The sequence below is a fragment of the Octopus bimaculoides genome, chromosome 12 (genome assembly GCF_046866305.1).
Source record: "Octopus bimaculoides isolate indiv1 chromosome 12, ASM4686630v1, whole genome shotgun sequence".
NCBI classification, from domain to species: Eukaryota; Metazoa; Mollusca; class Cephalopoda; order Octopoda; family Octopodidae; genus Octopus; species Octopus bimaculoides.
Window position 1 is genome coordinate 2,768,413 of NC_142939.1, and position 27,505 is coordinate 2,795,917.

The 27,505-nt window shown below is 35.1% G+C and overlaps 1 protein-coding gene across 6 annotated transcripts in view; it reads left to right on the plus strand.

The window, feature by feature from the left end:
• Positions 1 to 27,505, plus strand: part of LOC106876447 (cell adhesion molecule 2) — an 877,233-nt gene that overhangs the window by 664,745 nt on the left and 184,983 nt on the right. For all 6 annotated transcript variants that reach the window (XM_089360683.1, XM_089360685.1, XM_089360682.1 and 3 more), the window contains exons 3-4: positions 768 to 981; positions 19,760 to 19,777. In XM_089360683.1, the coding sequence (XP_089216809.1) occupies positions 768 to 981; positions 19,760 to 19,777 (232 nt within the window). The remainder of the gene's footprint in view (positions 1 to 767; positions 982 to 19,759; positions 19,778 to 27,505) is intronic.

A 27,505-nucleotide genomic window follows, 5' to 3' on the forward strand; every position in this document is an offset into this window, starting at 1 on the left:
CTGTGTTCAACTGGTACTTATTTTATTAACCCTGAAAGGGACAAAAAGCAAAGTTGGCCTTGACAGCATTTGAACCCAGAATATAAAGACAGACGAAATACTGCTAAGCATTTTGCCTGAGTCTACCACCTTGTTCAAACTAAATATTATGAACGCTGTTTATTCAATACTCAATCGTTTCTTCCGCATCCTCATGCTAATCTTACCCAATGTTAATTCTCACTTTTAAATGGATTAGCAGTATTAACAATAGTATTGTATGGCCATGCTGTCTATTTATTTCTCTCCCTCTCCCTCCCTCCCTCCTTCCCTCAACCTCCTACCTCGCCCCTCTCTCTCTCCCTTTTGCTGTCTTTCGTATTTACACCCACACACTTCTTTCAATCTCATTCTCTCCCTTTGCTTGTGTGTGTATTCCCAAAGATAACAAATGTCAACCCAGCCATAAGATTTGAACTCCTGACCAAAATAACGTCATCCTGCCATTTTTAGAGTTGTTTCCTTTTCAGTCAAGAGAAGAATTCTGTTAAAGAAGTGTAATGAAAATACTTCTAAATTGTATTATTTGAATTTCCTACCAACATTTTAAAACTCTATTATTATGTTTTAGGGGTGTTTTTCTCATCAATATTTCCAATAAAACGATAGACTGAACAGGAAAATTAAGAAATTGCTTTCTTTTGTTTTTTTTTATTTTGCTGTTGTTGTTGTTTTTTGCTTTTTTTCTTTTCTTTATCTTTTCTAAACTGTGTTCATTCTGTTAACAGGTTTCGTGGTTGAAAAAGTCTCCAAAACAACACCCACTTACAGTTGGTACCTACACATTTATAGAAGACGCTAATATATCTGTGGTGCATAACAATCAAACACACGAGTGGAATTTGCTCATTAAAGACGTTCAAATCTCCCATTCAGGGGTGTATGAGTGCCAAGTTAGTTCCTCTAATAAACTATCTCGTTTGGTACGACTAACAGTGAAAGGTAAGCTGTTGTTAATGTTACTGCGTCCTGTCTTTTGTTTATTTCCTTCCAGCAGTGGAGATTAACTGTTAAATCATTTCAAATCACCCAGGTGCATCCAGGTGAAACATAAGCTGGGAAATTAGAATGTACATGTAATGCAATACATTGTTAACTAAAATTGTATAAGAATATAAATATTGAATGGCCGGCCGTCTATTTCTTTCTCTCTCTCTCCCTCCTTTCCTCTCTCTATTCTTTTCTGTCTTTCCTATTTACACAACACTTTTCTTTCTATCTCGTTCTCTCTCTTTGATTATGTGTGTGGATGAGTGTGTGTATGCATGTATATGTCTATATATGTATATTTTTATATATGCACGTACATGTACACATTCAAGTTTGAATATGTATGTATCCATGAGTGAGTATATATATATATATATATATATATATATATATATACATATATACGCACATTTATGCACATACATGCAGTCATAGACATACAAGTACACAGGCAAGCATGAATGTATATATATATATATATGTATGTATGTATATATATATATATATATATATATATATACATAGACACATGTACATATATATGTATATATACATACATATTTACTCACATATACACACACACGCACATACATTTATGCACATACATGCAGTCATATACATATAAGTACATATGCAAGTATGAATGTATATGTGTATGTATGCATATATATATATATATACATATATATATATGTATGTATAGCAATATAAAAATGTATGTATATATATATACATATATAGATAGATACATACATACATAAATACTTAAACATACATGTACATATGTATGTGTATATACATATATTTACACACACACACACACACAGACTCTCCTATTGAAAGAATTTTTGCTAACTTAAGGAAGTGTTTATTTTACTCTGCTGCATTCAACACAAACCGTTTGGCTTTCAGGCCAAGCGCCATCTCTTCCTGCCAACTTTCCACTCGCAGAACAGAGAAACATCTCCATCATTGTTATTTGTTACTCTTTTTCACTCCTTCTCTTCTTGTTCTTGCTGTTGTTGTCGTTGCTGTTCAATATTCTAAATTAGTGAAGCATGCTTCCCTATTTGTTTCTGCTACTGTATTGCAACTTCGCATTATTTCGATGTTCTTCATTATTAATATCAACCAAAAGTTATTTTATGATGATTGTGTAATAAATAAATAAATCTAATTAATCCGATGTATTGTAATCAGCAATATCCGTCAACCAGGGATTTTTGTTGTTCACATCAAGTAAGGATCTCCGTAATCTACCCCACCCCCATTGTAGGATTTGATCACAATATTGCTGTAGGACTGGAATGGGCTTTAATAAATATTATATATTGTGCTCTCACTGCTATAAACAGTGGATTCTCCTATGGAGCTTCTGTATTAGTTACTTGGACTACTAGAAACAGCAGTCCAGTTCCCCTTACCATTTTCAAAATAACATCTAAGTAGACCTTGTATCGGGCAGTATTTGATAGGGGCTATCAGAGAAGAGAAGACCAAAAGAAAGACATGAGAAAGAAAAAAACAAGAGCAGATGGTCGTTGCTAGAATGCTTGTGATCAAAGTCTATCCATTCAGATGGGCCTGGGGTTAAACAACAACGATGTCATCGTCATCATTGTTTAATGGCTGTTTTCCATGCTGGCATGAGTTGGATGGTTTGGCAGGAGTTGGCCAGCCAGAGAACTGTCCAGGCTCCAATTGTCTGTTTGGCACGGTTTCTAAGGGTGGATGCCCCTTCTTATGTCAAACAACAACAACTTATTTATAATGAGCCAAAATTCAATCTTCTATGGAGTTGCTTCATCTGCAAGAAATAGCAAGTAAATCTCAATCAATTCACATCCTACCCTCTTAAGAAGGTAAAAAAAAGTGCACAAATATAAAGTGAGAAAAGATGGGAGAATTGGTCACCTGTGGAACTTCTGGAGAACCAACTTCAGTAACATCATATTTATAACCCAACAAGCTCAGAAAATTCTGAAATGTTACTCGTGTTAGAAATAGTACCCCAATGTCCCTGATATCATAACGACCTTACAAAACATAGGGACAAACACATTGGATGATGTAATTCTAGGCTGTTGAAAAAGACAACAGAATAGTCAAGTGAAGATGAACTGCACAACAACAACTCACAACTGAACAAAACCCAATTGTTCTGAGTTCGGTGCTCCAGCATGGCCACAGTCAAATGGCTGAAACAAGTAAAAGAGTAAAAGAGTTCAGACTCACCACTGTTGTTGCTTATTTTATACAAACCATTCCCACTGGTAGGTTATTGGAGGCACATAGCTTAGTGGTGAGGGTGTTGGACTCATGATCGTAAGATTGTGGTTTCAATTCCTGGACCGGGCGGTATCTTGTGTTCTAGGTGCTATTTATGTGGCACCAGCACAGGAGCTTTTTACATGGCACCATCATGAGTGCTTTTTTTATGTGGCACCAGCGGATAGTGGTGGACTGGGTCAAAATATATTGGTTGCCAGGAGACTAAGGGGGCCCACCCACAAATACAAGGGGACCCATCCGCAATTACAATGCTATAATTTAATTTCTTTTTTTTTTTTTTTTGTTAAAAGTATTCTTTTCAGCTGCCTACAAACACAACCAGGCTGAAATAATTAATGGCATTCTCCCAGGAGTGAATAAAAATTCTCAAACTTGAAGGGATAGGCCCCTTAGATACTAACATGGGCTCCCATATATGGATTCTAATGGTGCAGGAGCCCACTTGCCATCGGACAAGCTGGCAAACCAGCCAGTCTGCCACTGCCAGCTGAAATGCTTAATATGTGGTGCTAACATGGATGTTTTATACAAGGATTAAATTAAAGCTAACATCATTTCTTTATTTTTTATTGACTGCTTTTATAAGAAATGTCAGTGAGCCATCTTGATAAATAGTTGAGAGCCATCTCTCTGGGATAGGATGCCAGTCTCTCAAAGAATCAGAACAAAATTTCTTTATCAACAAAATCCTTTCATTTTTTTTACAAGTAATATTAGTAATTTTAAATAATTTTAATGAATTAAAATTTTTGTCCCACTACATCTTGTATGTTAGCACCAATGTATACATATAACTAGGGGGGGGGGAAGCAGGGTCATTGAGAATGAAATGTCTTTGTGAGGAACAAAGAACATTGCCAGTGTTGAGATATGAAGCAAGAGTCATTTATTTGGTAGTCAAGCATTCTAACATGTTGCTTAGCTATTAGTCTTTTCCCTCAGATTAATGTCTCAAGACCACAATATTGCTATTCAAAATTAATATGTGGTATTGAGCAGGCAGCAATATTTTATATCATCTATTTGTGATTGTTCTACTTCACAATGGAGTTTTAGTAGATAATAGTGGCAGCAGCAGACAACGATAAATTTGAGAAGAATAGAAAAAAAAAAACATTTATATTCAATGTAGAAACGTTTTTGTTGTATTTTTTTCAATATTTCATAGAATATCTTTTTCAGTTATTAATTGGAAATCAATAGAATGTGTTTAATGAAAATAGAAATAGGGAACAATTCTCATAAATAATAATATTGATTTTTTTTTTGTTTTTACTATTGGCATAAGGCCTTAAATTTCTAGGTGAGGAGATATTGAAGGCTGCAATGTTTATGGCATCACGAAAGGTATTAGAAATAGAAGTGATGTAAAATAGCTACAACTGAGGAGCAAAAATTTCTTGATTTCCTGCAAATATATATCTACATTCTTCATTTTCTGCTTCACCACAGCAAGTCTTTGAGATATGAGCAGAAATATTCTGTGTCTTAGAAGTCGGATTATTTAAAGAAAGGAAAAAGATATTTTGTGATGCCCATATCTTTAACAATCATATTAAGAATAGAACTGAAGGAAAATGGCTGGTACAAGAATTCCAGACACAGATTGTGGATTTGGATCATTCAGTTGAATGATTCAGTGTAATATTTATCTAAATATTACATTAATCAACATCTTGGGAATAAGAATATTAAATTTTGTGAATAATTATCAGAATCCCTTTTCTCCATTCACAACTGGCAGACCATGTTTTTAATGATCCTTTTTTAGTTGGAAGGGTTTCAAAACCTAGACCATTCAGATTTGTGAATCTCTCTCTCTCTCTCTCTCTCTCTATCTTTCTCTCTCTCTCTCTCTCTCTCTTTCTCTCTCTCTCTCTCTCTCCCTCCCTCTCCCTCTCTCTCTCTCTCTCTCTCTCTCTCTCCCTCTCTTTCTCTCTCTCTCTCTCTCTCTCTCTCTCTCTCCTCTCCTTCTCTCTCTCTCTCTCTCTCTCTCTCTCTCTCTCTCTGTCTCTCTCTCACACACACACTAAATGGTTTCCAATATGTCTTAATGTCGGTGAAAATCGAAACATTTTAATGTTCCTGCTTCCCTCATATTTCAGTAACTATTGATTCGAAATATAGCAAATTACAATTAAAATTTTAATGATACAGCTGGAGTCTAACAAATGTTTAATCCCTGTAGATTTGTGTTAGAAGTGGGAATAGTTGAGTAGAGAAGATATTAAAAAAAGAAAACATGGTTATAGACCAACAGTTTGTAATGATTTATTTTATGATAAAAGGTTGCATGTTATACAGCTGTGAAAGTGACAAGTCATGCAACCATTGAGAACAACAACAACAACATTGGTTGTTACATGTTCAGAGCTGCTGCAGGTTTTTTATTATTTTTTGGGGGGGAGCAGAAGACATCCTTCTTCTTCATTGCCTCTTCTCACCTAGCTACAGGAATTGGTACCTAATCAAGTCAAACCGATACCCTACCCCATGGGATGGTTTATATTTCAAAAATTTAATACCAGAAAATTGCTTATTACAGAAAACCTCATGATCTGACAGTGTCTAATTGGTCCTACCTGCACTAAAACCATTACCAGGGTACATAGATGTTTGGAATTGTAACCAAATCACTCTCAAATTGCATTCTGCTAACCTTAAAGGAGAAGGAAGATATTCTGTAAAATTCTTGGTGTACAATGCCTGAAAAATGAGATGGGATGTTTTTCACTGGTTATGTGCCCTGACAACATGAATTTAGCTACAACAAGAACAGCTAGTACAGGTGAACAGAAGTATTTGGACAACAGAAAGAGTATAACCCAAGTGCAGAGTGTGCACTTGTACCAACTAAAATTTTGTGGAGGCGCAAAATTTAATATCACGCCCCTACTTACATTTCTTAGGCTTAGAAAACAGTTTTCAAAGGCGGATAGGCATTGACAGCTAGCAAGCCATGCTACTCCAGACTGATAATGAGCAATGACTCTGAAACTAGTCTCTGGATGCTGGCTTTGCTGAGTGAAGGTGCTTGTCTTCACTTTGAAGACATAAGGACACAGGAAATGTGTCAAGAACAATAGGAGGACTACACTAGGTTCCAATCTGATTTGGCAGAGTTTCTACAGCTGGATGCCCTTCCTAACGCCAACTGCTTTGAGAGTGTAGTGGGTGCTTTTACGTGCCACCGGCACGAAGGCCAGTCAGGCGGTACTGGCAATGGCCATGCTCAAAATGGTGCATTTTACATGCTACCTGCACAGGAGCCAGTCCAGCGGCACTGGCAACGATCTCACTCAAATGTTTTTTCACGTGCCACTGGCATAAGTGCCAGTAAGATGACGCTGGTAATGATCAAGCTCAAATGGTGCTATTTACGTGCCACTGGCATGGAGGCCAGACAGCTACTCTGGCAATGATCACGCTTGGACGGTGCTCTTAGCGCTCCACTGGTACAGGGGCCATCACGATTTCGGTTTCACTTGCCCCAGCAGGTCATCAGATAAGTGAGGGCTTGATCTATCTCAAACAGATTGCAACCACCAGTTTACACACCATAGATCAGTTCAATTAAAGATGATCTGTTGGTACATCTGAGCTAAATATTTCTCCTTAAAATCTCTTCAGAACATAGGAGATATATTGTGAATTATGGACTGGAACTGTAAATTTCTCATTTATGAAATCTTAACTTTATTTCCAATTTTCTATTTATTACATGATATTTTTGGAATAGAGACAATATAATTCTAGAATTATATCATTTTCTGTTATTTCTTCAAGACTTTGCTTAGATTAGATATATTGATAAATGCCTCATTGTTTCTGACATTTCAAGTTTGCAAATTATTATTATAGACAAGCTGCTCAGTTTGCTGACAAAGTTGATTGCAAGAACGGAAGCTACCAATAAGTCTAACATTATACCATTTGAAATCCATAATTAGTATGTTAATTAGAGGAAAATATCTTATATCACAATACTAATTTTGATTATCTAAATTCTATTGTTAGCATCTTGCCTTAAGATTTAGAAATTAAAAACTTGAATAGCTACCATTTTAAAGAGGTCTAGAGTTTATTAATACAGGTTTAACTGTTATATATCATAATCTAATTGGCGAGATATATGTCAGTGCTCTTACAATACATTTTAGTTGACTCTCATGGATAAGCATCAATTAATTATCAACTTAATGAGTAGGTTAGTCAGGTGACTTTTTTTATGTACTTAGTATACATAATAAAATGCCAAAGTTAATATAAAATGTTCGAAGTATCTTCTCTGTGGCTGTAAGGTTTTCATTTCAATAGAAGAACAGAACAAAGAAATTATGACTGGATTTTACAGGTACACACAGAGTGTATGTGTATGTGTGTGTATATTCAACATGTATGCATTATAATGGGTTCTTACAAGTATCTATACGTGTGCATGTGTGCTTACTGAAGTGTTCCCATATGATGCATGTTAAAACCTGTTCAATACATGCATTCATTCAGTCATGTACAAGAAAAAAAAAATCGAATGCACCTCACAAAAAAAAAAAAAAAGGGAAGGAAGATATTAATAAGTCTAAGAACCAAACAATTGCAGCATCAAGTAATGAGTTTCTGACAACAGTTAACGAGTGCAAAACAGAGATGGTAATCAGTTTTTCAAGGTGATTACCAGGTGCAGAAGTGAGAATTTTTGCTGAGTTTCGAGTTTACTTGGTACAACAATATGATTATCAGTTGGTTTTGAAGTAGAAAATGGCAACAGTGCAGGGAAGTTACTGCAGTAGGACATGGGCCAATCACAAAAAATCTCTCTCTCTCTCTCTCTCTCTCTCTCTCTCTCTCTCTCTCTCTCTCTCACACACACACTCACACACACACACACACACACTCACACACACACACACACACTCACACACACACTCACACACACACACACACACACACACACACACAGGTAACAGACATTTATAGACAGACACACATCACACATACAGATGCAACACAAACTTACACACATACATACATTTTTGAAGAGATGAAATGGCTCAATGAATACCGCTTTGAATTAGCACTGTATTGGTTTTGAGCTGAAGAGCAGAGCAAATATCTTGTTTACACCTGCCTCACATTACCAAGATGTCAGAATAGAAAGGGGCACCAAACTTTCTGAGAAAAAGTCAGTAAAGTTGATCACTTCTGATTCCTGAATAATTTTATTGATTTTCAAACAACTTTGAAAATAGAAATAATATATTTCTAAATCTCTCGGAGAGATTTATGGCTGTAGCAGAGCACAATAAAGTGATAGTATGTTGTCAACTTAATGTGATAGTCCCATAAAAGGGAGATGTGTCAAGTGTTTCCTAGGGCTAAATAACAGTAGTATTCTTCCCTTTTATGGGACTGTCACAGTTATGGGACATATAGAGATACAGCATATGCATACATATGTGTGTATATACATATATACATATGTATGTACGTATGTATATACATACATGCATGCATGGAGGGAGGGAGGATAGCTAGAGAGAGATAGACAGACAGGTAGATAGATAGATAGATAGGCATACACACATGTACGCACACATATTTATATGACAGACCTGTACATGGTTTCCATCTACCAAATTCCTGTCAGAATCTATTGATTAACTTGGGTCTGTTATAGTAGGCAGTTGCTCAAAGCACCACACACTACGATTGAACCTGCAACCAGTTACAAAGAGAACCTCTCAATCACACAGCTACTCTTTTGGTGGTTTGGTATTAGAAACATTTTCATACCAAATAAAACTTTAACTGCAGTTAAACAAAAGTCTGTTTGGAGGAAGAATCAATAGGAATACAACAGGGGGCAATCGAATGACAGGGGGCAATCGAATGACATAGCCTTGTCATCAACATGGTAACGTATAGTATCTATAGTTTTTTTTTTTTTTGTCATAGTTTATTTCTTCGTCTCTATTCAGAAGAGTTGAAGAAATAATATCAGGTACCGTTATCTAGTTTGGAAATAATGGAAAGTTACACAAGTTATAATTATTTGTGTCTAGATTTCCAAAACTATTTTCCATACTTTGATATTTTTAACAAGTCATTTAATCTCAACATCATTGATTTGGTTTGTTCTTTCAATTCATTCCATCATCTCAATTCCTACCGTTTGTTGTTGTTGTTGTTATCGGTTTACCTTTGTTACCAATTCCATTCCATTGTTTAAACTTTTATTTTTTTCTTTCATTGTTTATATGAGTGTCTTTTCACTTGTACTGTTCTGTCAATGACGATCAAACAACCTGCTAGAAACAGCTTCCAAACCACTCTGAAATCACATCCTGTTGAGGATTATCTTAGATCATGTAGTCCAACACATAAAACAACAGGATTGTCATGGTTGGAATACTTTGGGTCAAAGGTCTGCTTGGTCAGGTTTAACCTATGGTAACTACTTGTCTAATAATGCTATCTGGCTATTGTTATTCAAAGATCATAAAGCTCCAAGTTCAGTTGTTTTGGAGATCAACAAATCACAATGAATTTTATATTTAGATTCCACAAACATTTTCTAATCATGTTCTGATCAAGATCTTTCCAATATTGAAAATTCTCCTAAACTAAAGAGAATTAATTTCATCAACTCATCCAATACAATAACTCTAATCTATCTCATCAATTATGAAAGGTTTATACCAGGCCACGTGTCATCAGTAATTACTCAGGGTAGGCAATTGGGGACCTTTATATAGTAAAACACACAAAAATAAGCGAAACATAGGCAATGCAACTGAGTTGGAGACAGATTTACTTCTGCCTTTTTAGCACATAAAGAAAATGGTGTTGTAGGTGTGGACGCAGCTCCTTTACTACAGCAGTACTATGTGTAGCTTGAATACTGAGATTGAAAAGCAGGGGCAAATTATACCTACTTAATCTACAAAAAAATAAAATATTTTGTATTTTATGCAGAGTAATCAGACTAACCTTCCTAATTTTATTGAATTAGGTGCATATCTTGCCATAAAAGGAAATGTTGCTATCAATCTATTTTATTCAGGGTAGGCACTACCTACCTTGCCTACTTGGGTGGCACATCCCTGGTTTATATCCACTATGGTGCTAGTTGTATACACCCAGGCTGTATAAATATATGCGTATATATTGTGAAGTGTTCCTATATATTTAATCTGTTTCTCGGCTGATTATCGTTACTCTAGCTTGTAGACATTCATGATAGCCATCAGTAACTAAAAATAAAAAGCTAAAATGATTCTTTTTTAGCATTTTTATCTTCATGTTCTAAACAAAATACTTACCCCGCCCCACAACCATTTACATTTTTATACTTTTTTCAATTATTAAAATAGTGAAGAGATTTAATTGATCCACTGTTTAAAGAGAATTTAAATGAAGAGGTATGTGGCGAGGACTTGATAGACAGAAAGAGAGAGAGAGCGAAAGAAAGTAAGAACATGTGGTCACTGTCATGTGGCACTCCATCGCTTACGACGTCGAGGGTTCCAGTTGATCTGATCAACGGAACAGCCTGCTCGTGAAACTAGCGTGCAAGTGGCTGAGCACTCCACAGACATGTGTACCCTTAACATAGTTCTTGGGGAGATTCAGCGTGACACAGAATGGGACAAGGCTGGCTTCTTTGAAATACAGGCACAAGAGAAACAGGAAGTAAGAGTGAGAGAAGGTTGTGGTGAAAGAGTACAGCAGGGTTCACCACCCCTTCCTGCCAGAGCCTCATGGAGCTTTAGGTGTTTTAGCTCAATAATCACTCACAACGCCCGGTCTAGGAATCGAAGCCACGATCCTGAGACTGCTAATCCGCTGCCTTAACCACTGGGCCATTGTGCCTCCTCTACTCTCATGTACACATAAACACAGAGCATTGACTAGTTTAGTCAGTAATGTCACAGAATTAGTAGCCATGAAGCTCCAGTCAAAAGCACTTAGTTTATTAATATATCCATTAATACATAGAGAATAGTGAATACTAAGAAGGTTATATAATGCAACCTAGAGCTTATGAATTAGTTGTGTATAACAATTTATCTGTAGTGCTGCTTTAAAATGAGTTTGGTTAGTGAGACCATGCTGGCTTAACAAGTCAGACATAATGATTTTGAAGTCAGTCGGGACTGGTTCAGCTTCAGCAGAGTTTGAAGCATGTGAATTCTCTCCATCAGACTGTTTATATTCTTGTTAATATTCAGCTGATCATGTAGATTTGCCAATTATTGCACGTGGAAAATTGCATTACTCAGAGCCAGGTGTATATATATGCGTGTGTGTGTGTGTGTGTGTATTAATTAATTCTATAAACAAATATTTCTAGTTTTCATCTAAAACAACCAGCAATTGTTTTCTAACCTCAATAACCCCAGTGTTATTCTAGACAATAGAGAGATATATATTTATATATTCTTATATAAAAACTAATTAATTCATAAGTTCTGTGCAGTCTCTCGGAGATATGGTCCCAAAATAACTTCAGAACAAGGGAAACTAGATCTCATAGAGAATAAGAGTGTGTGTATATGTGTGTGTGAATGAATGAGTAAGTGTGTGTATTCATATATAGATACACTGATATATATAATCATATATATACCTATATACTTATATGTGTAGTGTGTTCAGTTGACTCTCTCCATCTCTGAGCTGCATCTTAGGCCTGCCATACTTCATCCTTAACACCACTGCTATCTGCTATCATTCTCAGCATCCTCATATATTTGATATCAAATGTCCTCTACACACTTTTGTGACTCCACTTACTTTAGCCATCCTCATATACCTCTGACCTCCATCTCTGCCACTGTTCATCACCCTCCCCTCCCACTTCCTGAGATACTTTCATCTCTCTCACCTCCTCCTTCTCCTCTATACTGATATCTACCACTCTTTTCCATCATTCACTACATCCACCAATTTCTAACCATCTGTCGCTCTCCTCCCACATTCTTATAAAATTACCCACCAACTCTCAATATTTTCTCTTATATTCACCTTCTTGTACCTTGAGAGTATACTCTGGCACCTTGTCACCACCATCTTTATCTCCCTTCCAGCTACTTTCATCCACTCTGATATAATGCAGTGTGGCTTAGTATCTCTTTTTTCTTTTTTTTGATGAGTAGTTCAATTACTATAGTTATGTCATGAAAAAAATTTGCTATCATCAGGTTATTTGAAACATAGGTAGGAAGAGAAAATTTAAACCAACCCACTTTGCTAAGCCATTAGCAATGTGAGCACTAGGTGTGTATATATATATATATCCATATATATATATATATATATATATATATATATATATATAAAAACAAATAGTAAATGAGTATATGCATATATACGTACAGGTATGTGCATACCGACATCCACCTGTATGTATAGGTGCATATCTGGGTACAGGACATTGCAAACAAAACGTAGACGAGAAAACACACAAACCACATAGAGAACATTCTACTTCATCAGCTACCCCCGTTTTGACACCGGCGTTTCGAAGAGCTGGGCAGGACGCATCGTTAAAACGGCTCTTCCCATGGACCGCAAATTAAATTTGTATACACAAATTAAATCTTGCCATGGAGGAATGTAGTGACGGACAAAAAACACGACAGGAAAACAAACAGAAAAGGCTTTACGGCCAGACGAGAAAGATTATGTGTGTATGAACACTGTGAGGCACGAACTTGAAAGTAGGGACGAAGTAGTTCGCGTGTTTGCTCGGCGATAGCCAAGGAAGAAAAGGATTATTGACCGGAAGCATGTGACCATGCCGGTGTAAGGGGAAGAGAGAGAGTGGTAGAGGGAGAAACAAAGGGAGGAAGTAGAAGAATAGGTGAGCAACGAGAGGAAAAGAGAAAGAGAGGAAGTACGAGGGGGAAAAAAGAGATACGTAGTAGTAACAGAGGAAGAACGAGAGGGGTAAAGCGAGATACGTAGTAGTACAGAGGAAGAACAAGAGGGGGAAAAAATGATAGAGAAAGAGATAGAGTAGCGTCGGAAAATATGAAGTTACGAAAACTACTTACATATATATATATATATATATATATATATATATATATATATATATATATATATATATATAGGCATACATATATATGTATGTGCATGCACACAGTATTGTACAGTTGATATTTATGTCTATGATCTCCTGGATAAATTTAGCCTGAGTGGCACAGTGTGCCTCTCCCTTAGAGTTAAATGTATGTATGTGGTTATGCGATAGGAAAATTAGGCTTGGATGCTGTTGTAGCTGTGTAATATTGTCTATTATTACATAGCAGTGAAGAAGCATCCTAACATGTAGATATGCATCTTGAATCGAGTCATAATGAGTAATCTCTTAAAATTTCAGTGGGAGACTACAAACACGTCATGGCTAATTATTGTGTTGGGATTGCTCAGTGTTTGGAATATGCTGTTGTATTCTGATTGGTTAGGCATCGGTGAGATACAGTTGTTAATGCTACATTTCTGCAGAGAGCAAGGAAGAAACATTGTAGCTGTATTCTATACCAGAGTTAATTCTATACCATTGTTTGAGTTTATTTTGTCTATTTCTGTAGATTGCTAAAATTGATTGTCATAGACTCAGGTGTGCTTGAACCATTAAAAAGTTTCTTTTGCAGTCAATGTGGTCCTGAGTTCAATTTTGTTGCTTTTCTCATAGAGAAGTCACCTATCTCTTAGACGTTTGAGACTACAACTTGATAGACAGAAACTGTGTGAAGCCAAATGCACACAGTCTCATCAGCTACTCTCTTACTGATTCTACCTGGGAATTTTTTTGAGGGTACATGCATGTGTGGAATACTCAACCACTTTATAATTCATGAACTGGCAGTTCAGTTGATTGAAATACTTCTACCCAAATATATTGGCAGATCCATCATCAATAAAATTGATTTCTTATAAACTGGAAATATATCTGTGGCTTTGTACAAGTATATCATCTAATGAACTTATGGGAAACTATTTTATTTAATTATAAAAATTAGTCATATATTTATCAATTAGATAATTAAGAGAGTTACTGTTAAGTAGGACTTTCTTTTATTTTAATTAATTCCACAGCTAAATTTCGGCTGCTGACTTATTCGTTCATTAAAACATCTGAGATGATGTGAGTAGAGTATGTTACTTAAGAGAAACAAAAACTGCTTAATATCTAGAAGGTGGTCTTTTATGAAGATGATGTTGAATGAACTTTCATCTTAATTCTTGCCTTTGATATTAAATACAATCTATATTTATTAATGAAATGAGATGTGTCTACATCTACAACTTACATATTAAACAAACTGTAATTATTTCTCCCCACCATATTCAACAGTACATACATGAACTTCAGTACTGAATATATTATTAAACAGGTGGGCATATGGCATAGTGGTTAAAAGTGTGGGCTACTAACCCCAAGATTCTTGTTCGATTCCAGGCAGTGAGCTGAATAATAACAATAACAATAATAATAATAATAACATCATCAAAGACAGTAGTTATGGAGCTATTGCAGATTTCCCTATTTTTTCCTATTTGTCTCTGATGACAGAATAACCCATACTCAGGGATATCCCAGAAACAGCTGTAAGACTTTGACTTTTTTTCCAATAATAGTAATGTGTATGACCTGAGGTGTTTGCCTTAATGTTTGTTGCAATTATATATATATATATATATTAAAACAAACGGGTATATTGGTGTAGTGGTTAAGAATGTGGGCTACTAACCCCAAGATTCTGAGTTCAATTCCAGGCAGTGACCTGAATAATAACACAATAGAGAATAATAAAACATCCAGACAGATAGACAATACAAAAGTGTACAGGAAAAACAACAATTGGAGGGACAGGAAAAAAAGGACAGGTCATTCATGGCCTTCTTTCTTCAGTCAAGTTACCAGATGTCCTTACAGTTTCGGGCAGTTACACTTGAGACTGTTCGATCTGGTTGCCCACCAAAAAATTTAAGCTAAGAGCCTTAGACTTTTTAGAAGAAAGCTAGTGAATGTGTACAACAACAAAGACAAAAAACAGAAAACATGGTACACAATTACAAATAACAAAAATATAACAACAGGTGTCTTTCGACTGAAGATAAATCAAATTGATCTGGAGTGTATAAAATGAAAGCCTTAAGGCAGGAACATAGGAGATGGACATAAGAGGTGTTGGTGGTCAGCAGGCAGACCAAGAAAGAAAGATATATATACAACAGGCTTCATCCAGTTTCTGTCTGAGGCTATTGTAGAAGACACTTGCCCAAAGTGCCACATAATGGGACTGAACCCAGACCCATGTAGTAGGGAAGCAAGCTTCTTACTCCACAACCACACCTGCACATATCAGTAGATTTTTGTTTCATTTAGCCTACTAAAGGTATATGTATTTCCTAGTTGTCTGGCTAATAATAGGAAAGGCTTCTCAACTTAAAAACAAAAAAGAACACAAAACTATTGCTCTGAAAATATGCATATTTAAATTAAAAAAAAAAATAAACATCTGTGGCATAATTGATGTAAAACAGTAAAAAAAAAAACAAACAAAAACAATAGGTTTTATAATTAACAAAGTGACTTTATTATTTATTAATGGCATCAGGTTCATCATGAATGAGTTTTTTTTTTTTTTATAAACTACCTTTATTTATATTCTATGAATATTTATAAATATTACTGAAAATAATTACATATTAATATAATTTACATATAGACTTACAGAGGTATTTCATGCATGATCGGGCTACCAACTTTGCCAAACATTCTTTAGCACCCCCACCCACAACACATGAATATTTCATCTCTTTCTGAATCAATAAACTGTACATGAAGGCAGTTAGAACTGATATTATTTCATACATATATATAAGAGAGAGAGAGTAAACCCCCACCCCCTGCTACACACACACACACATACACATTCCGTCTTATATTCATTCTGGTTGTCACATAGGCTTTTGTAATTAACTTACCTTATTGCTGCTGTCTGCTGTGATGGAGCAGGTTCAGTGAGTTTATTTGAGAAAGTACCACATGCGTAGGAGTTGTCGCATGTATATATATATACAATCACACACACATACATATACACACATATATAGAGAGAGAGATATAGATAGATATATATAGATTTATAAATATAAATATATATATATATACATATATATATATATATATATATATATACACAGATGTAGAAATAAATATATATATATAGATATAGGTAGATATGGATTATAAACTGATATATATATACACACATATATATATATACACACATATATATATATATATATAAATATATATATATATACATATATATATTCACTTCCATGTTTTTGTTTTTAATGTTCTTGTATTTCATTTTCTTCACGTTTTTTGACGTCCTGTACCCATATATGCATATATATATATACACACACATATATATACATACATATATATGTATACACATACATATATATATATGTATATATTCATACATATATATATACATGCATATATATATATATATATATATATATATATATATATATACATGCTTATATATATATGAAAGGGAGGGAGAGAGAGATACAAAAATAGATATAGATATAGATATATATATATAGGCAGATAGATACATATAGACAAACAGACAGGTATGTATGTATGTATGTATTGTGTGTTTGAAGTGGTGTACAGATATTGTATATTAAAAAGAAGGGGGCAGTCAGGGTTTTAGATAATTCTTTACTTGCACTTTTGTTCATTCAATGGAACTCTTCAAGATATAATGTAGAGAAAATTTCTTCTGCCTTTTATACAAATCGAAAAGAGGATGTTTTCTTTTGTTCAGAAGAGGAGAAAATTTTGCTTTTTGGAGAAAGGGAGAAAGGTAGGAAGAAGAACAAGAAAGGGAGTGAAAGAAAAGAGAAGAGGAAGAGAGACGGGGAGAAAGAGGCTGCTTTTCAATTATATTGAATCGATGTGGTCAATCCATTGAAATTTCTTTACAATTCAAGATGTCATTCTTGATTCAGTCGTTGTTTTCAAAAGCATTTCTTTCTCCTCTTCTCTCATTATACATACATATATATATATATATATATATATGTATATGTGTGTGTGTGTGTATGTATGTATATGTAGTGGTTCTTATATGGAGTATAAAATATCTGTCAATGCAAAAGTTTTCATCAATGTCCAGTTGCATTCTAGTAAAATGTTTCTCTAATGTTCAATTTGATTGTGTTTACTTGCTCAAAATATGACAGCTGTTGATCATCCCTACACACTAATGAGGGGTTAATGAGGCAATTATTATTGCTGCAAATATTTGAGTAACATGTGCTACAAAAAACTGCATCGCTTTTGTTAATATTGGTTTGTTTGTTTTTTTCTAAGCATTTGTTTAAATAATGATGTTTTGCAAAGTCTGTCATTCAAAGGTAAACATCTTGGCCACAGCTCCATGCCTGCCATCTAACCCTCACCCAACTACTATCGTTTTTTTTTTTTACGTAGATCTAGTTCTGTTTTCCTTCTTTTCTTTTCCCTCAATCCTTTCTTTTTCTCTCACTCTTTCTCCCTTTTCCAGTCTCTTTGTTCTGCTGACTTATCTCTGTCAAATCTTTGAAAGTGATCAATGTCGTCCCTTTCACTCATTAATATTACACTTAGGTTTACGTGTGGTATTGTTTTCAGAGCTAGGTTAGTCAGTAAACGCTATAAATCTGTAATTAAGGCACTAACCGAAGCGGGGATACCTCAGAGTTTAGTTTTCACCATCGGATTTAACGGTAAATTGTAGTTAAAGAACAGTAAAAGGAATATGTGAAAATACGTTGTCCTAGTTTTATAAGTAAATTTGTTGATATTGTTTACAGTCGCAAAATTTTAAATAAAACTTTAAAAATAAAGAAATTCATTTTATTTAACGTAATTATAGGATGTGGTCTGAGGTAAGATCAGAAAACGAAGCGTTAATTTTATTTCAATAAATTATATAGCATTTAAGGTAGACAATAGAAAGGTCGAAAGTACACAACGGGCGTACATCGCATCGGTCATTCAGTGGACCTTAACTTAACCCTAGGTCACACACACATAAAGTTCCTGATACCCTTAGAAACGGAATAAACCACAATTGAAAAGTCCTCAATACCTCAACACAATACGTGTCGTGTTATTCTTACAGAACTTCAGATATAAATATCGAAAGGTAATATTTATCCTTTCTTAAACGTGGATGTTCTGTCGGAACAAAATTTACTGTGGTAGATATCATGAGAAAAATTCTCATACTGGCTTTTTGGTGCAAAATGCAATTCACAGAGAAGTCAATGCAAGAGTTCTCCCATGGTGCTAACTACCACAGTAAAAGTTTGTTCTAATAGAACATCCACGTTTAAATGGGATAGATATTATTCTGTAACATTTTTGGCTCATACACCAGAATCACTATCATTAAGTGACGCACTATTGTGTCTATGGGTGTGTGTGTATTTTAAGAATTTACTATTTGCCAATGTTATACCAATTTCCAACGGCACCAAAAAACAACATGAAACTTGTAAAGTTAAGCCGCAAAACAAATCAAGTAAACTTCTCCTAAGATGAGTAACAACAATAATAACAACAAAATGAGTTGAGTGGAGTCGACAGAGAGAAAATAGCAGCGCCTTCGGTTTTAGGCTGCTGTTTCTGTCGACACGGCAACGTCATCATTAGCAGACTGGAAGAGAGAGAGAGAGAGAGAGTGAGTGAGAGAGGGAGGGAGACGGAGAGCCATCTGCTTTTAAACCTCCTCCCCCACCACAGAGAGAGAAAGAGAGACAGACAGAGAAAGTGAAAAAAAGAAACAAAGATAACACCATTCCACAACACGAATAATATTTATGTGGGATGGTAAATATACACAAATATATGTGTACGTGTACGTTAGAGTGTCGTCGTTATTGACGGCAACCCACATAAAGAGTATTATTGAATATGTATAAATAGACTTATATTTATTTACACATGCACATACGCATTTTTATACACACACACGTATGCATATGTGAGTGCATGTGTGGTTCTGTGTGTGAGTGTACATTTATATATATCTAATTATATAAATATATATATATTTAGATGAACAGTTTTCAGTGGTTTTTCTGCCTTAGGACGACGACGGAGTTCCCGTCATGGGTCCTGTGTGAGGGAGGAAAACACCAAGTGGGTTACAGAACCAAATTAACGACACAAAGTTGTAGTATCCCACTTTATGTTTGTTAGTTTCAAAGTTTGTGGGTGACAACGACCAATGTGAAAAGAAAGGGTTGAGAAGAAATTAGTATTTAACGATGGAGAAAACAAAGATTTTGCCAGTGCCCGCTTGTTGTCAACATGTTCTGATAATCGCTTCTTTGTTTTCTCTTGCAGATGGAGTATCTAAACCATGTAAGTATTACTTTTTCTTTCTTTTTTTTCTTTCTACATTTATGGATATCTTTAAAAAAAGATTAACAAACTTTGACTATATTCAACTTATTTTGTAATTGTTTTTTTGTCTGCGAAAGGCGGTGAGTTATTGGTGTTGGTAATAGAGATGGGTGGTTAATTAATGTTTCATATTAACTTGCTTTGCTAATGACAATAGTGTTGATGTGATAAAAATAAAAAAAGTACCGTTATTTATTTATTTATTATTATTATATTTTTTTGTGAGTTGTTATCTGAAAGCTCTGTAAACGGAAGGTGGAAGTAAGGAAACGGTTGGTGGCTATCTCCGTTCCTACATTCGTCTTCAACAACTTCCTTCTCTCTCTCTCAAATATCCATACATCAACAGCTCGCCGAGTCTATCGATAAATCTAACAATTATAGTCTACAATAATAACAGTAACGTGAACTGGGATAATGTTTCTAGAAACGAGAAAGCAAACTCTGTGTGTGTAAATTCAGAATACACGTTCCTGTAGATAGATACAGGCTGTTCAGGGGATTAGGAAAATGTTGACGGAATAGAAGATGAGACGGTATGGTTAACAATAATAATAATAATAATGTGTGTGTGCATGCAAAGAGATTGTTAAATCTGGTGGTGGGGGTCAACGAAAACGAATAAGCAAGAAAGAATATAAATAACTGGTCGTCCTAAGAATAAATATATAAATTAGGTCAAAAAACAAGAACTCTACATAATCATCTCCCGTTTAAAATTACTTTTTCTTTTCACATCAGAAAACCTAAGTTTGAGTAGAATTTTAAACTTTAAAAAAGTATTTTCCTCGCGAATAAACTTATATTTTGTCTGTGTCTGCAGCTTTGGATTGCACCAAAATGACAATCCAATCAAAAGCCTATTAATAGAAAGATTAGTTCCCCATGCATTAATAATACATTTTCACATTACCATCTGTGTACTTGTATATGAATCTCACTGACGTAACTTGTTAGCAGCATGTTTACACATGTGGTCGCTCGGCCTGCTGAAAATAGTAGCCAAATCACATTCAAATTGTACCCTAGCATCTTGAAGAAAAAGAACACAATAAAATAATACAGGACTATTTCGATGCGGCGTAGAAGTAAAATACAAAACGGTCACAGTGACTACGTCGCTGATCATAAGTCTCTTTGGTGGGGGCTATTCCGGGGTTAGACAGCAACGGGTATTAATTTCAGATTGTATAGTAGTAGTAGTAGTTATAGTAGCTTGTCAGTAGTACTAGGAGTTAATGGTGATGTATAATGATACTTAGAAGTCTTCACTTGATGCTGTCTTATCAGGTTTCTCCTGTTGTTGATATAATATTTCCAGCCCGTCTCTGCGTTAAGTACTCAGTCATACAGGTATGCATTGATACATAAACACATCTACTTTGGCAAGACACACGTATTTATTCTAATTAATTGTTTAACTCTGCAATTCACCACTACATGAGAATTACCCGGGTACAACTCAACAAATCGTGTGCATTAAATTGCCTCAGTATTTAACTGATCCTGGGAGAATGGAGTGCATAGAAGACCCTTTAGTCTGTCTCTCAACTGATTCTGCTGATCATAATTGTTTATAACAAGGGCACAAGGTCTGATATTAGGGGTAGGACAGCCTATTACATCTACCCCTGCACTTGACTAATTTTTTATTTTTAATGATCCTGGAAGGATGAAAAGCAAACTTGACTTTGGCAGGATTTCAAACTCACAATGCGAAGAACTGGAACAAATAGCAGAAAGGTTGTGGCTGGTGTTTTGTCAAGTCTGCAGATCCACATTAATATTAACAAGCTTATCGTGCCAACCAAAATAGTGGTATTTTATCTGTCATCAAGTTCTGAGCTCAAATTCCATCAAAGTCGACTTTGCCTTGTTCTGGATCAATAAAATAAATACCAGTTCCAGTTCTTGAAGTAGCACAATTGATCGTTATATAATAGCAATTGGTTCTACTTGGGCTGATATACTCCTAAGGCACAAGCCAATGAGGAGTCCCCAGGGTAGTTATTTGAACTAATAGCAGATTTTAAATCTTTACATTAACCCTTTGATACCAATCCACCTGAAACTGCCTCTGGCTCTGTGGTACAAATGTCTTGTTTTCAAAAGTTCTGAATTAAAATCTTCCACCAAACCTTAGTCACAATTTGTATTCCTAACACTAGCTGAATGGTAACTAAGTTATTTTACTAAATTCTTTGTTATATTTAAAATAAATTGAAAGAAACACAGAGCATCTCAACAGAAATATGGTAACAAAAGGGTTAAAATAGCTTTTAAGATTTCTTTTTCATTGTTTAGTCAGACAAAAGGGTTGTGCTACAGGCCCTCAGAGATTGGTTGGAGAGGGAAAAAGTTCTTCTCCAACCACAAACCTGGCATGAACACTTGTAGGTGAGGGGATCCTTCATAAGATACCCCAGAACCAAATGACAATATATCGCCGAATAGGCCACAGTGGGATTTGAGCTCAGAATGCAAAGAGCCAGCACATAAGGCATTCTGTCCAGTACTCTAATGATTCCTCTAGTCCACTGCTCTAGACTGGTACTTTATTTTTTGTCCCAGAAAGATGAATGTTCAAGTTGATCCCAATGAGATTTGAACTCACAACGCAAAGTTTTGGAATAAACACCACAAGGTATTTCATGTGATGCTCTAACTACTCTGCCAGTCACCTCTCCGCCAGCACTCACACAAATTGATTCTACTTGTGTTGATTTACTTCTGAGACACAAATCAATGAGGATTCTTCTTTGGGGTTATCTGAAGTAACAGCCAAATCTCCTTTAGCAACATTTTGCTATTTTTTTTTTTTAATGACATTATCTAAAGTAGATTATGTATAAGAGAGTGCTGAAAAGTTCCTGGCTTTAAGGGTGTCGTGAAAGGCCTGGTTGGAGGCTCAACCTCCCAAGTTCTTTTACAGGGCTTAGAAAAACCAAAGGGCCACTGCAATCAGTGTGTGAATCTGAGAGGGAAATATGTTGAATAAAATCATAATTAACTAATCCTCTTGTATTGTCTTCTATTCAAAGCCAGGAACTTTTCAGCATCGCTTTGTGTTATACTTTAGGGGGATTATATCTTTGGCCGTAGGTTCATTGGATCTCAGCTGGGTTAAGGTCAAAACAAGAATTCTTTATTCAAAAACGATATCTTCATGCTTTGACCCCAGGGTTTATTTAGCAAAATCTCTGTATGGTTAGATGATAGGGGACAGGCAAATGTTTTGCATAGATTCTAATTTAATTGAGGTCTTTGATAAGAATTACCAGCTTAGCAAATCTTACAAGTGCCAATATTTTCCATTTTGAGTTCTTTACTACACACACATTTTGGCAATAAGGGAAGAATTTTTGTAGCTTTAACTTTCTACTTCACTATTGTTATCGTTTACTTTTTATATTTTTTTATTTATTATATGTCTAATAATTTTTTGGGGAAACTAATCAACAGAATGGTTACTTCAAATGATTTCTTTTTGCTTTCTTATTTGAATCTCGTAAACTTCATGTGTCTGTGTCTATATGTGTGTGGATTTCTGTCTAAAAACTGATTTAGTATTTTGTCGGTTGTTTTGTTGTTGTTTACTCTATAAGTTTGCCATAATTAATGAAATTCACAATATTTTTAGTTCCAATCTTTTATAATTGTATATAATTGGATGTCTAGGCTGTTGTCATAATGGTTATATCACACCAACATTCTCCTAGTGACTTAAAGCACTCAAGATTAATGGATGAACTCCACCACCCAAAAACATCAAAAACATCTGTTTACTTTGTTATATAATATATTGATAATGTGTTGATATTCAAATCTCTTTTCTTTTATCCTTCTGTATCATTTCTGTAATGATTAAAAGAAAAGTATGCATCCGTTAAAAGCTTCTCATTATTTTCTACCTTCTTAGTTCTACATTCAAATACAGCTGAGTTCGGTTCCTTTCCTTTTAAATTTTTCAGGCTGTATGATATAATATCACTCGTAGCTATTCAAGAATAAGATTTAAGCAACTATTCTTATAGATTCAGGATTAATTTTGAACAATGGGCCTTTATTTTTTGTGTGCTTTTTTCTAAGATTCTTCAGCTCAATCTAATTTAATCTGTCTACAGTGAGCAATTTTCTCCATGACTAGATACAATAAATGGCTTTCTTACAGGTTCAAATGGGCCCCAAGCACATTTGAACTGGTGATAAACCTTGTATTTATACGCATCACTGCTTAGCACTGCCACCCTCTAATTTAATGTGTTGCCAACTATAAATAGATTTTATTACTGATAGAGCCGAATATCACTGAAGAGTATCCGTTACTTTCTTGAATTGATTTGAAGACAATTCTCATTACCATCAATAACATCAGTTATGAAAATTTTGTCATTTAGAACTAGAGTTGTCTCTTTTGCTTGTAGTGTTTGGATTTTAGAGAAAGTTTCTGTCTCTTTTTGCTGAATTTTAAGCACAGCCCAGAGAGCGACTGTGCCTATTAAGTGAATAGAAATCTCACCTAATCAAAATTTTTCATCTGATAGACCCTACTCTGTGTGTAATTAATAATACCTCAGCAATTAATGTAGGCTCTCTTGTTAAATTCTGCTGTTAATTTTTGTTTTCATCTGTCCTGATGAAGCAGTGAATAATTCCTGTTATGGTACACAGCCTCAGAAATGTTAAACTTTGAACCTTTTTTGCTGTTACTTTTGAGGATTTTAGAGAAAAATTACTCGTTGTAGAGGACAGAGTATAAAGTAACTCGATGAGTCTCATAAGTAGAGAAATCAAGTAACTGGCAAGATGAAGTGGTGAACTGGTTTTGGTTCTCATTTTTACATACATGACATCATTAATGACTTTGCCAAAGAATTTCTTGCTTGTATTAATGTATTTAAACAGGCCCTATCCAGCCAAGATATTCTGTTTTATGTTCAAACTGGACACATCTGGCCTCTCACACCTACCCTACAATGTCATCCTAAGAATAAACAACCATACCATCGAAATCTCAAAGCTACAAGATAATGCATGATTAATTGAAAACAATGTGAATAGATAAGCATTGCATATAACAAAGTAGTCTGAACGCTAAAGGGTTAATGTTTTACTCGTGACCAAAACAATAAATGGTGAAAATATTCCAGTGTAGCCACATTTAGAGAGAATTGTAGCAAGTGAACACCAGGAATGTATGTACTTTTCTTCTGACAGAATTAGACCAATATTGAAGAATGTTGTCTACTTATTGAAATTTGATTAATATAATCACATACCTAAATCTATGGACTGGCTGAAATGGGCTAATTACCTTCCAGTGTTTACTGTCTCTCAATATTCTCCTACCAAATTCTGCCCACACCAACTTTTATGCATTTATAATATTATTCTACTTACTTGAACAAATAAAATGTTGTACTAATGTTAATGAAATCTTCTTAATCTCTCTCGCATATTTATAAGCTGTGTTGATTGATATGAGAAATCAATATCATTTCGTACCTACCTCTGTCTTCGGCCTCAAAGAGAGTACATCAATTCTTGCTTTAGAATATATTTTGTTCTCTATAAATACAGAATGAGAATTTCTATTACAATGTCATCAACGTCCATCTAAACTGAGGACTGCAATTTACCCAAACCATAGCAGAATCCCTCAATTAACCAAAGGTGTATACTATGACAGGTTTACCTCAATCAGTCTAGTTTTTCTCAATACTGTTTTGAGAAGTATCAAGTAATGAATTACACAATTTATTCAAGCTGCATCTTCCTAAGACAAAAACATACACACAGCTAATCAAAAAAAGTCTATGTGGTAGCCTGCAAGACAAAGCAGTGAAAGTTTTTCAGACATTCATCCTACCATCTTAAAGGATATTTGCACAAAGTGTTAAAAAATCAAATAACAAATTTCCAATGAAGCAAGTTGCACACCACAACAATGACCATGTAGATGTCTGGAGAGGGGCAACTGTTCCTCTGTTTCTGAAAACTTCTATAGTTTCATCCCAACTGCTTACTGTTGACTTAGAGTAGTGGTTCCCAAGCTTTTTCAGGGTGCCACTCGTTTGGTTCTAAGGCCACATTCCTAATTCCCCCCCCCCCCCGCCAACTCACCATCGCAAACCATTTTCTGCAGCAAATTCAAATCAACAGTATTTCACCAAAAAAAAAAACTTAGCCTAATTAACCCTTTGTTTTTTTTTTTTCATCCATTGCCCCATTTTGGTCACCCCATTGTCGCCCCATTTTCTTCAATGCACTCTGGATCTTTCCACCCCCACCCCCCAGAGGGTTGGCGGTACCACCCACTTTGGGAACCACTGACTTAGAGTATGCAGACTAAATGAGTTTTTGCTTAGAGATCATTACCATCATCATCATTGTTGTCATCCTTTTAACATCTCTGTTGGCATGAATTCGATGGATTCACAGCCGCACACATTACCATTCTTTAAGGCCATTTGTCATCATCATTGTCATCATCATCATTATCATGTAATTAGTTGAGACCAATATTCATAGAACTCCACTCACAACTTTCTTAGTCTTCCTCATATGGCACATTTCTCACCAAACAACTCTTTATGTCTTCTTGATGGCATTCCTTCAAGAAGGCTTATCCCTCTTCTGCTCTCTTGTAGAGCCTGAAGGGAGACAGAGGTGGGAGGAAGTCTTGAAATGATTATCAAATATTTAATGGAGACTGTTTGCTACTCCCACTCCATATAAGCCATTTATTTGAGAACCACAATCTATACCCCTGAAACCACATTCTCTCCACACATGATCTTAGTTATTTCTCATGCACTTTTCATGTAGCTTAAATTCACATTCACATCAAGCTTTCGTAAATGTTTCACTTTTGGTTTCCAACTTTCACAGTCATGCGATATCATGTTCGTTATGCATATTTCAAGCAAGTTACCTTTTCCCCACAAAAACAGAAGAAGAAAACTGTCCTCTGGAGAGTTAACAACTCCTTATCTTCTTCCCCTCCCACTAGTATTTATTGATAGTCATAAAGTGTGTTCCTTGAGGAGAGGGAAATTGTGAGATTTTAGTCTGAGAACGAGATTTTTCAGATTCTATTCTTGGAAGATATTTGATCAAACTGTGGGAGCTGCTACCTGTAACTGGATGCCCATTCTAACTGCTACTTTCTTACCATGTTGCTGCTTTCTGTTTTCAATCATGAGAGGTTAAAACAATCATTAGTAATTCATTAAAAAAATATTATCTTTTCCTTTTGAAAACCGCAATTCAACTGACGAATGTTATAGTTCTGCTATTTTATATATCTTATTTTGTCAGTAAATTATATTTTCTCCAAACAAAATGGAATTAGCAATCAGAAGCAAAATGATTGCCATTGTTATGGTAATCATTTTGTTGGAATAAGTAGCATTCTTTCCTCAGCAAAGTAATCTGTTTGTATAAGGCGATGAGATATAGATCTTTTTTAAAAAGAAAAATCTTTTATTAAGTCATAGGGAAAGCCCCTTTTAGCTAATTACAATCTTTGATTCACCATTGAGGGGGGAAAAAGTAAAACAAATAAAAATAAATAGATGGAGAGCTTTTTGTTTTATACAGTGCTGAGATATATCTTACTTAAGCAGAGAAGGCAAACAAAAAGTTTATAAATAAAATATAATAAAATAAAAAGAGAAAAAAGTC